Here is a 12,648-nt window from a genome sequence, read left to right as displayed (position 1 = left end):
TATCACTGCCTTCAAAATGACATCTACTCACTCTAGCTCATCAGTAAGAGACTCTCTCTCCATCTCTCTATCACTTCCATTTAAGTGTGGGAGAAACTCACATCACAAAAGGCCATGGAACAAAATTAGATTTCTGGAGGCATTCACACCTAAGAGAGTATTGATCTTTGAGCGACTGTCACTGTCAAAAGTGTGTCTGAAGGGTCGCTCTGACGTGACAAATGTCAAAAAATCTTTGAGAAGCTTTTAGAGCAAAAGTGAAAAGGTGAGGTAAAAGTTGTAACAATTGATATTTGTCCAAGCCAGCATTATGTAGAATAAAGAGGCCATATTTTACACTTACAGCATGTTTTTGTCCACTTAATGCGCTAGTTCAGACCTTTTCCACCCTGTGTAACCCTTGGAATTAAACATATCTTTAAGATTCAGTTTTGTGAATGCCCTTTGTTATGTTTTGCTAACCGTTATATACCGGCATAGTGTTTTATCTATAATCAACAAAATTACTTGCGAAAATGTTTGTTAAAGGGGACCTATTATGCAAATTCACTTTTATAAGGTGTTCGAACACAGATGTGTTTCCACAGTGTGTGTAAACACCCAGCCTATATGGCAAAAATCCACCTATTTCTTTTTTATAATCCCCATAAATCATAAACAGTCTCTCCAAATGCGAGGTTCCAGATCGTCACCAGTCATGGCCGGGGCTTCCGTAAGGGGAAGGCCCGCCTATGACTGGTGACAATTTGCCGTATTAGCATAGATACCACCCTAAGTGAGTCGCAGCAGTCCGCCATTTCTGTTTCCTCAGCAGCTGGAGATGTACAATGTCTGCACCAAAAAACAAATGTTCTTTTATTGAATGTACCAATGAACATACAGCATCTGAGCCACTGAGGACACTGTGGTTGAATTTCATTTTTGAAGGAAAGAAAGAATCAAGTCGGTAAAGTGTTATATATTTGCTTCACAAACGAGGGTCAGTTCAACACTGGATTTGCACAAAAGATCAACATGACGGCACATGCTAGTCGATGAGTTGAATCAACTCCACGGCAACTACATAAATTTATCCACTAATCGTTCAGAAACGTCCAGTTGCATTCTAAAAGTTTTAACTTCTTCCTGAGTCTCTCCATCAGTGTCCGACTCCGGTTCAAACATGTAAGGCCGAACACCGCTACTGACAATTTCTGACATTTTGGCTGCGTGAGATTCTCCAGTTTTGTTGCTGTTGAAGTACGAGCTGTTAAAGCAAAAACGGTGTGTTTTTGCTCACACCCAAATAGCGGCAAATTTGACAAGCTATAATAAATGATCTGTGGGGTGTTTTGAGCTGAAAATTCAGAGACACATTCTGGGGACACCAGAGACTTATATTACATCTTGTGAAATGGGGCATAATAGGTCCCCTTTTATGAATTTTTATCAACATTACAAATGTGCATCATAAAAATAATGTGCATCATAAAAAGTAATTTGTTTAATATAGTTGTAAACTATTTTAATATACCTTAATATACACTGCTATTCAAAGGTTTGAGGTCAGTATTTTTTGTGTTTGTGTGTGTGTGTGGGGGGGGGGGGGGGGGGTAGAAATGTAACAGTAAAGACTTACATTGTTACAAAAGATTTTTATTTCTAATAAATGCTGTTCTTTTGAACTTTCTATTCATCAAAGGATCCTGAAAAAAATCATCATATTAGAATGATTTCTGAAGGATTATGTGACACTTTAGACTGGAGTAATGATGCTGAAAATTCAAGAATAAATGAGCTATTTTTAATTGTAATACTATTTCACAATATTCCATTTTACAGGGATGCAAACAGGTAAGGGGGAAAAAAGGGTAGAACATTGCGTGGGGCAGGGGGCATGTGTTACAGACAGAAGGGAGCGGAGACACAGGTAAGAATTAACAGGTTTATTTCAGGTAAAGCAGAGCGTGAGAAGAGTGCAGGTGAGTGATGGCAGATGAATGGGTCGATGAGCCGATGAACTGGAACTGATACTTGTCTGTGTTCTCTTAGGGAGCGTGGATGCCGGGAGACGTGGAACAGACGAACACACAGGAGAAGCACAGGAGACGAGGAGACACTGGGAATCACTGTAGACGCTGGAGACAGGTAAGTAGTCGAGTAAGGGAGTCCTGGAGGTAAGTGAACACTGGTATGTGTTAACGAGACCGGACAGTGACTGAGTGAACTGGCGTGACTTTTATGTGGCTGTGGTGATGATTGTGAATGAGCGTCAGGTGTGGCTTGTCAGTACTCAGGAGAGGGAGTGCGATGTGATTGGGTGAGTGTAGAGCCTGGCGTGTCTGTGACATTACCCCCCCCTCCACGGTCCGCTCCTGAGGACCGCGGACCCCGACGTCGTGGTGGTCGACCTCTGCCTCGGGGGGCTGGCTTGCTGGGGTGTCTGGCGTGGAAGTCGTCAAGGAGGCTGGGATCTAGGATATCATTCCTCGGGACCCATGAGCGTTCTTCGGGACCATAGCCTTCCCAGTCGACCAGGTATTCAAGGGACCCACCACGACGTCGGGAGTCCAGGATATCTTTCACCTGGTAGGCTACCCCGTCTTCTGCGATGAGTGGAGGAGGGGGATCTTCGGGGTCGCCAGGCTCTGTGGAGGGAAGAACAGAGGGATGGTGAGGCTTCAGGAGTGACACATGGAAAACTGGGTGAATGCGATACTCAGGTGGGAGTTGCAGGTGATAGGTGACGGGGTTGACTTGCCGGATGATGGTGAAGGGGCCAACGAACCTAGGACTCAGCTTCCTACAGGGCAGGCGCATCTTGATGTCCCGGGTTGACAGCCAAACCTTCTGCCCTGGTTGGAAGTTGGGTGCGTGGGAGCGTCGAAGGTCGGCTGTCAACCTGCGCCTGCGTAGGGCTCGCTGGAGTTGCAGATGTGCTGAGTCCCAGACCCTCTCGCTCTCCCGGAACCAGTAATCCACCGCCGGAACGTCTGATGGTTCCCCATCCCAGGGGAAAAGTGGGGGCTGGTAGCCGAGCACGCATTGGAAAGGTGTAAGGCCTGTAGTGGGTTGACGAAGTGAGTTCTGGGCGTACTCGGCCCAGCCCAGGAACTGGTTCCAGGAGTCCTGGTGGCCGTGACAGAAGGTACGTAGGAAACGGCCGATCTCCTGTATCTTCCTCTCCATCTGCCCGTTCGTCTGTGGATGGTATCCGGAGGAGAGACTTATGGTCACACCTAGGAGTTTGAAGAAGGCCTTCCAGACTCGGGAGGTGAATTGGGATCCACGGTCTGATACAATGTCTTCAGGTAATCCAAAGTAGCGAAATACATGGTTGAATAATAGTTCTGCCGTTTCCATGGCAGTGGGGAGTCCAGGCAGGGGAATTAAACGACAGGACTTGGAAAAGCGGTCGACGATTACCAGCACACATGTGCATCCATCGGAGACGGGAAGGTCGGTAATGAAATCCACTCCTAGGTGCGACCAGGGACGAGTGGGAACGGGCAGAGGCTGGAGTTTTCCGGAGGGAAGATGGCGTGGACTCTTGGAGACGGCACATTCCCTGCACCCTTGCACGTACCTTCTGACGTTGGATGTCATGTTGGGCCACCAGAAGCGCTGTTTTAACAGCGAGAGGGTTTCGTTGACCCCGGGGTGGCCAGTGCCCAGTGAAGTATGGGTTGAATGGATGAGGGGTGTGCGTCGTGACCGGGGTACATACTTCAATCCGGGGGGACAACCCGGCGGAATGCTGGTGGAGGCATTGGACTCGGGGAGCGTCTCTTCCGACCAGGAGATGGGACTCACTACGAGTCTTTCGGGGATGATGGGCTCTGGATCCTCGTTGCTCTCATCGAGGCTGTGGATACGAGATAGGGCATCGGCTTTCACATTCTTCGATCCGGGGCGGTAGGAGATGGTGAAATTAAATCTCGTGAAGAACAGAGCCCATCTGGCCTGGCGGGGGTTTAGTCTCTTGGCCTCTCGTAAGTATCCTAGGTTCTTGTGGTCTGTTAAGACTACAAAAGGGTGTTTGGCTCCCTCAAGCCAATGCCTCCATTCCTCTAGGGCAAGTTTGATGGCGAGGAGTTCGCGGTTGCCGATGTCATAATTAACTTCCGCCGGGTTGAGTTTCCTGGAGAAGAAAGCGCATGGATGGAGTCTGCTGGGATTCCCCTGCTGCTGGGATAATACCGCTCCCACTCCGGTGGTTGAGGCGTCAACCTCGACGATGAAGGGGAGCTCTGGGTCAGGGTGAGCCAGGAGAAGAGCGGTCGTGAAGGCGGTCTTGAGGGCCTCAAAGGCTTGGGTGGCTGCTGGGGTCCAGGACAGAGACTTGGGCTTACCACGGAGGAGGTTGGTGAGTGGACCGGTGATGGAACTGTAGTGCTGGATGAAACGGCGGTAGAAGTTGGCAAATCCTAGGAATCTTTGTAACTCTTTAATAGTGGAGGGAATGGGCCATTCTTTCACTGCTGTGACCTTCCTCTCGTCCATGCGGACGCCACTGTGGTCGATGTTGTAGCCGAGGAATTGCACGGAAGGCTGATGGAAGGTGCACTTCTCGGCTTTCAGGAAGAGGTGGTAATCTCTCAGGCGTTGGAGGACCTCCGCAACGTGTCGGCGATGTTCGGCCAGGCTCCGGGAGTAGATCAAAATGTCGTCAATGTAGACCAGGACAGACCGGTGCAGGAACTCCCGGAGCACCTCATGCATGAAGTCTTGGAATACGGAGGGGGCGTTGACCAGGCCATACGGCATAACAAGATATTCATAGTGGCCGGTAGGTGTCACGAAGGCGGTCTTCCACTCGTCCCCCTCACGTATTCTGATGAGGTTGTACGCGCTGCGGAGGTCCAGCTTGGTGAACACAGTGGCGCCGCGTAGATGTTCCAGGGCTGCTGGGACGAGAGGAAGGGGGTAACGGAACTTTACGGTGATTTGGTTGAGTGCTCGATAATCAATGCAGGGCCGCAAGCCTCCGTCCTTCTTAGCCACGAAGAAAAAACTAGAAGCAGCAGGGGAAGTGGACGGTCGGATGTAACCTTGCTTGAGAGCCTCGTCGATGTACTCCTCCATGGCTTTCTCCTCCGGGACGGATAGGGAGTATATCTTCCCTCTGGGCACTGGCTCACCTGGGATGAGGTCAATGGCACAGTCCCATGGCCGGTGAGGAGGCAGCTTGGAGGCTTGCTTAGGACAGAAGACATCTCTGAAGTGGGAGTAACAGGCTGGGATGTCCGTGGAACGTTTCTCGAGAGGGCTTTCCACTGTAGTAGCCCCGACTTGGATTTCATGGGAACTTGGAGAACTGGACGCAGGGAGTTCGAGGAAACAGTCCTGGAAACATTGGTTACCCCACTTCAGGATCTCTCCTGTCCTCCAGGAGATGGTGGGGTTGTGCTGCTCAAGCCATGGGCGCCCTAGGATCACGTCAGATGTAGACTCCTCCAGAACCAGCAGCTGAATCTCCTCGGTGTGGAGCACTCCCACTTGGAGACGGAGGGGTCCCACGCTGTAACGTACCTTCCGTAAGGGTTTTCCTGTTATCGCGTGGATCTGGTAGATCTTCGGCGTTGGGGTGGTCTTGAGACGCAGCTGGCGACAGAGGGCTCCGGAGATGAAGTTTCCAGCTGACCCAGAATCGAGGAGCGCACTGGCTGAAAGACAAAGTTCAGCAGCAGTAAGTGTTACTACAATTGTGAGTGGTTTCATTTTATTCAGAGTGGGCAGGATGGCACTCACCAAAGACCGGGCAGGACGTAGAGGGCATTCAGCGATATAATGCCCGGCACCACCACAATACAAACAGAGATTCTGGGTCAGCCTCCTCTGTCGCTCAGCTGCTGAAAGGCGTGAGTGCTCAATTTGCATGTTGTCGTTTGCTGGTTCTGGGGAGCTGACGGACTCTGGCTGGCGGGAAATGGAGGGGAATAGCGGCTGGCCCTGGTGCTCTTCTAAGCACAGCTGCATACGAGTGGCGAATCTGATAGACAACTGAATGAATTTCTCGAGCCCGATGGAATCCTCGTATGCAGCGAGATGCAACCGCACACGGGGATCGAGGCCTTGACGATACGTGGTAATCAAAGCCTGCTCATTCCAGCCACTAGCAGCAGCGAGGGTACGAAACTGGAGGGCATAATCAGACACAGTTAGTGCACCTTGCTTTAAATTGCATAATCTCTCACCAATCGACGAGTCCCAGGCGGGTTTTCCAAAAACTTCCTTGAAGTGGGTTGTAAAACTTGACAAGGATGATACAACGGGGTTGTTTAGGCTCCAGAGAGGTTCAGCCCATCGTAGTGCTTTCCCGTGAAGCTGAGAGATTATGAAAGCCACTTTTGAACGATCGTCAGGATATAAGTGCGGTTGCATCTCCGGGACCAGCGAACATTGCAGGAGGAAACCGTTGCAATCCTCCGCCAGACCAGAGAAGGGCGCCGGTTTGGCCATGGGACTGGCGACCACGGGAGGTGAAGGAGCTGTGGCGGTGGATGCGGAAGTGTTCGCTGGTGTCGTTGTCATGGAGGTGCTGGTGAAGGTGCGACGAAGTGCATCGACCAGCTCTTGAATGGGATCCGGGGTGCTCATGCTGTTACCTGGACGGTGTTGGTCCGGTCTTCTGTTACAGACAGAAGGGAGCGGAGACACAGGTAAGGATTAACAGGTTTATTTCAGGTAAAGCAGAGCGTGAGAAGAGTGCAGGTGAGTGATGGCAGATGAATGGGTCGATGAGCCGATGAACTGGAACTGATACTTGTCTGTGTTCTCTTAGGGAGCGTGGATGCCGGGAGACGTGGAACAGACGAACACACAGGAGAAGCACAGGAGACGAGGAGACACTGGGAATCACTGTAGACGCTGGAGACAGGTAAGTAGTCGAGTAAGGGAGTCCTGGAGGTAAGTGAACACTGGTATGTGTTAACGAGACCGGACAGTGACTGAGTGAACTGGCGTGACTTTTATGTGGCTGTGGTGATGATTGTGAATGAGCGTCAGGTGTGGCTTGTCAGTACTCAGGAGAGGGAGTGCGATGTGATTGGGTGAGTGTAGAGCCTGGCGTGTCTGTGACAGCATGCTCCGCACAGAACTTTTTTTTAAAGATATTTGCTTTACATGCTCATTTGTAGTTACTTTAAGGTTTTTTTTATTTATTTTTTATTACCTTATATGTCCAAAACTGTAATTTTTCACAAAAAAAAACATTTTACCAAAATCAACATTGGGTCATGTTATAAAAGATGAAGTGCTATGCACGCTATTTAAGACGGTATTGGCTGATTAGATGGCAATTCTGCGCTAAACTGCAAACTATTTGCCCTCTCTCTCTTCACCGTTCACACATCTCAGACCTTAAATACATAAAATATTACCCTTTATAGACATAGTTTTTAAAGTAAAGGAAGCTTTAAAGTAAGTTTTAAAGAGTAAAGGAAGCAGTGTACAGTACTTATTAAAACAACCAGTTCTTTATTTACCCTTGTAAGTTCACAAGTACCCTTGTAAGCCCCCCCACCCCCCACAAAACACTTTCTCATTGGATCTATGCAAATCCCATAGGTGACCTATTTTGATCTCAAAAAGGTGAGTTGTCACTGAAAGGTGAGGAGTTTGGATCCATGATTTTACTGTATTTTGGATCAAATATGCAGCCTTGGTGAGCAAAAGACCAACTCTAAACTTTTGAACGGTATAGTTTATATAAAGAATATAAAATGAAAATATGAGAAAAAAAAAAAAAAAGAATTACACCACAAGATACCGAACCATCATTGAACCATGTTTTTGAGGAAAAAAATTTTAGAAATCAAGTGGCAGTTTCAAATAATCCAGTCATAGTTAATACTGTCAAAAGACAAAAAAAAGACTAAAATTAAAAAACAGTGTAAGCGTTAACAAGTTCACACGGGGTGGGCCAAACTGATGAATACTGAACGTCATAACTGTGAAGACTTTTATATGAGGTTCAAACCTACAACTGTTTGGTGACAAGTCCAGATCTGCAACCTTAAAAAAGTCGGTATTTTGTGAGGTACCTCACTGCCTGCTGTCCTGCTCCGGCTGCATTACACACCAACAGCAAGATCTTCACCATCCCTTCAGTCTGGTTCAGGAACTCCGAGGACAGCGCTCCGGACGCAGCCAGTCTGTGACCCTCCGGCCCAGACGAGGTGTACGGAGAGGACGGAAGACTGTGGTGGAACCCTGCGAGGAGAGGGAGAGCCAAGGAGAGGTAGGGGTCACCTCCTAACACTGATCTGCAGGCAGATTTACAGTCCGCAGCTCCATATAGCCGAATAATGTCAAACTTTATTGTGCTACAAAACAAGGTGACATACACACAGATAAAGAGAGGAAGAGAGTGACAGAGAGAGAGAGACAGATGGAGACATGCAAATAGAGCACAGCAGACAGCAGACTGAACACAGTGGGGTGTATGACTTGACACCAGCCTTCACTCACACACAAACACGTACATACTAAATGGACATCAAGCTTTCAGATGTTTTCTTCCTAATAAAGTACGACCGGGCAGCAGCCATAAAGAAACATAAAATTAAGTACCCAGAACAAATTAACAAAAAAAGCTGGTGTATTATTTCTTTTCCAGAAGTCACCCAGTTAAATTTATCAAGGACAAAAGAGACATATTTTAAAGGTGACATCATTAAAAGCAGAAATGTGTTATTTCTGTGCCTCGAACATCATCGAACAGAACTGGTTTTAAAGACGCCCCTCATTGGACAAACTAATAGTTTTTTTATAGCATGTTAAATTGGGGTGAGCAAAAACGCTCTGTTTTTGTGTTTGTCCCTTTAAATGCAAATGAGCTGCAGCTCTCAAAAGGGGGTGGAGTTTCAGGAGCTGTGTCAGCACTTAGCAGCGCCTCACATTACCTCACACAGACTCACTGAATGTTAGAAAGTGTTTAGCCTTTTATGTTCAAAATGGAGTCGGACAATGAGGGAGAGGCTCAAGAAGACGTGACAACATTTTGAATGCAACAGGACGCTTCTGAATGGTTAGTTGATGAATTTATGTAGCTGATGTGGAGTTAACTATCTTAAAGTCATTGATTAGCATATTTTGTCATGATAATCTATAAATCGCTCGTGTGGGAACTGTTGTAAGATCCTACAGAGCCAGAGAATATATTCTGCATGAAGATAGAACAGGTATAGTTTAGTTTAATTACAGTTATAACTTGTCATTTTGTCATCTTGCTTTTATGACATGCTATTGCATTTGTGTTACGTACTGTATTGCAGTAACATGGCCTCACCCCCTTTGTTGCATGTTCTCAGGGGCAGGGTTTATGTAAGTTTTAGGGTTAGTGATGTCACTAACCTGGGAAGAAGCTAGTTGTAGTCCCTACCAGCCATTTGTTGTAGTCCTTAAACAGAGAATTCTTTAAAAGAAAATATCTCCCTTTGCATTGAACTTTCAGTGCTGTAACTTTGCAGATACTGTTTATGCTCAAGCAGCAACATTACACACTAACTAAAGTTAAAAAAGTGAAATCGCAATGAATCACCTCTTTAAGGTTGAACCACTGTAGTCACATTGACTATTTTAACCTTGTCTTTTCTACCTTTCTGGGCCTTGAAAGTTGCAATGACATTGCTTCCTATGTGTGGTTCAGAAACCCTCGGATTTCATCAAAAATATCTTAATTTGTGTTCCAAAGTTGAACGAAGATCTTACAGTTTTGGAATGACATGAGGGTGAGTAATTAATGACAGATTTCATTTTTGGGTGAACTAACCCTTTAAGCTAATGTTGTGATGTCAGGTTGGTCTGGATGTGCAAAAAGAGTCATAATTATGGAACTTTTCTCTCAGCACATTAAATTGAGAGTTTAACTTTATTGAATTAGCACTTTAACACTTTACAACTTTATTAATTTAAATTAAAACTAGCAAACAAATCACAGAATCAGAATCAGTACCGTGAAACACTATACACTGCTATTCAAAAGTTGTTTTTTTTTAAGAAAAATACTTTTATTCAGCAAGGATGCATTAAATTGATCAAAAGTGACAGTAAAGACATTTATAATGTTACAAAAGATTTCTATTTCAAATAAATGCTGTTCTTTTGGTCAGCATTGTGTTGTGTATATATAAAATTATATCACGATTTCCCTTAAAAATATTAAGCAGCAAGCCCCTTTTAATAATTCACTTTGATTTGCATATACGCTGGCCTATGACTCCACCTTGCGGTTTATGGGAAATCAACTTGACAATGTCGATCAGCAAGACCATTACACATTAAGAAAACATTACAACAGGAAGGTCACATGTGCCATCACGGACAGATGGAGGCCTGGCTGGCTTTTTAATATCCGGTTTTTAAAATGAAGAATGGGAAGGTACTGAAATGACCTGTGCTGACTTTAAGTGGGTGCAATCGCTCTTCTTTCTCACTCTACGAGCCCTACTGAGTGCGTTTGAGGTTATCGCTCAAGAGTAACACTGTGAGATTGTTAATTAAACACCCCTGCTCTCTACAGATCTCAACTGCACACAGAAAACCACCTGAACCCAACAGATGAATTACCTAACGAGAACCTAACGAGACTGGATAAAACCTAATTTCACAAATGCATTTATATTTGATATGCCCTGTTGAAATTTTGATTTATATAAAGAGTGTGTTTCCTGACTGTATTGTGATATTCAGGGCTGTTGTGCTTCACTCAGAATTAAATGGGTACTTCACCGCTGGCAAAATGGGCTTTCAATAAAACTTAAATCAGTGCTACCTGACTAGGGAATACTGAGGAAAAAAAGGCTGTTGTCCTCCAAATGGAAAACTTCAACACTCATAATGCACTGGGCGTGTTGCTGTCCAAGGCCACTCCCACCAGTCTGCTATGGATACAGCTGACCAGAATCAAATATTGCTTTAAGTAGAAAATACTACTTAGCAAACTTTTAGACATAACAGTGCTGACTTGTATTGTTCCCGGGTGCAAGAATTTGAAGAGTAAATGTTTAGCGTGAGTAAGTTACTTTCGGATTCCAGCGAAGAGCATTGTAGGTAGTGGCTAAAGGCTGCAAAGAATCGTAAATACGTAGAGAATGCCGCCACAGAAAACCTGAAAAACCTCAGTGTTTGTAGTCAACATTTCAAACTGGATGACCACAAACATAGTGTTTTAGGCCAACGGAGGGGAAAACTGAAAGAAACTGTCGTTCTGTTGGTTCCACCCAAAGCAAAACACAGACGTGTACAGAGAAGAAAGCTGCTGCCGTAGTATTTTTTACCATAATGCTGTTTAAAGAGTAGACAGATACAATTTTCAGTGATAAACCTTCTCTTACAGTAACTATTCTGTTAATAACCCTCTGTCGATCCAACTAAATACATTTGAAATATAATTAAATTCAAATAAATGTAAAAGAAATTCATACTACATGTGTGAACTGTAAAAATAATACTTTGATTTCTTGTTTCAATTTAAATTACCAGATCATAAATCTACAGAATTTTGTATTTGATAAATATTTCATTTTATTTAATTCATTGATTAATTTCCCAAAATGCTCTTATTTAGCCCCAAAATTTTGGTTTTACAGTTGTATGAAAAAATGTGTAGGACATTTCAAAACATAAAAGTTGTGATAACTGTGTTGACTGTTTTGAGTTAAGAAAAATATATATAACCAGGAATATATAAAGAAATATTACTAAAATAATAGAAAACATATTTAGTGGATCTAAAATGTAGTCTAAAAATCAAGTCATAATTAATGATTTGTTGCCAAACATTTATGTGACAGTAAATACTTTCTTCAAATTAATGTGTAATTCTGTAAGATTACTCTTCCTGTCAATCCTGTGTTGCCATTTCAATTCACATTCTCATGAACTAACGTGAGCCAGTTATGAATTTTGCCCAACCCTAGTGAACACAGACTTGGCCATACTTTACAAATCATGGCCCCTGTTCAGTCCTGCCATCAGGGCATAGTGGTCCCAAAAACAAAATCACAGAGGAATTTATACAGCAATTTAATTAATTCTAAGTCTAATTATATATCTAAATATCAATATACATGTGTAATTTCAGTCAGAAAAACAACTCATGTGGTTGCTATTAAAAAACCATTGATCCTCAAAATCATCCAACAACAATAATTACCAGAGATTCGTGCAGATCCACCCCTGATGTAAAGGGGCGGGGCTTGGAAGGCATAGATGATGTCACTCTCAGCTATGCTGGTCAAGTCATCGTCATCAAAGAACGAGCGCTGGAAACCTGTTTTGTAGATCTCTGCTAATATTACCTAGCATAACAGAGAATTAAATATTGAAAACTGGATAAAATGACTAAATTATTGCAGGATATTATCATTAGATAAAGAACTAAACATTCATATTTGAAGCACATCATTCATTTTCATTACTTAAAGGAACACTCCACTTTTTTGAAAATAGGCTAATTTTCCAACTCCCCTAGAGTTAAACAGTTGAGTTTTACCGTTTTCCGAATCCATTCAGCCGATCTCCGGGTCTGGCGGGACCACTTTTAGCATAGCTTAGCATAGTTCATTGAATCTGATGAGACCGCTAGCATCTCGCTCAAAAATGACCAAAGAGTTTCAATATTTTTCCTATTTAAAACTTGGCTCTTCTGTAGTTACATTGTTT

General features: G+C 44.4%; 1 protein-coding gene across 5 annotated transcripts in view; it reads right to left on the bottom strand.

Moving 5' to 3' along the window:
* The window catches only part of usp43b (ubiquitin specific peptidase 43b), an 86,663-nt gene that overhangs the window by 35,426 nt on the left and 38,589 nt on the right, over positions 1–12,648 (bottom strand). For all 5 annotated transcript variants that reach the window (XM_051888326.1, XM_051888322.1, XM_051888324.1 and 2 more), the window contains 2 exons: positions 12,140–12,284; positions 8,025–8,193 (listed from right to left, as the gene is read on the bottom strand). In XM_051888326.1, coding sequence (XP_051744286.1) covers positions 8,025–8,193; positions 12,140–12,284 — 314 coding nt within the window. The remainder of the gene's footprint in view (positions 1–8,024; positions 8,194–12,139; positions 12,285–12,648) is intronic.

This window comes from Ctenopharyngodon idella, chromosome 3 (genome assembly GCF_019924925.1).
Source record: "Ctenopharyngodon idella isolate HZGC_01 chromosome 3, HZGC01, whole genome shotgun sequence".
NCBI classification, from domain to species: Eukaryota; Metazoa; Chordata; class Actinopteri; order Cypriniformes; family Xenocyprididae; genus Ctenopharyngodon; species Ctenopharyngodon idella.
This window is presented reverse-complemented; position numbering and strand designations above follow the sequence as displayed.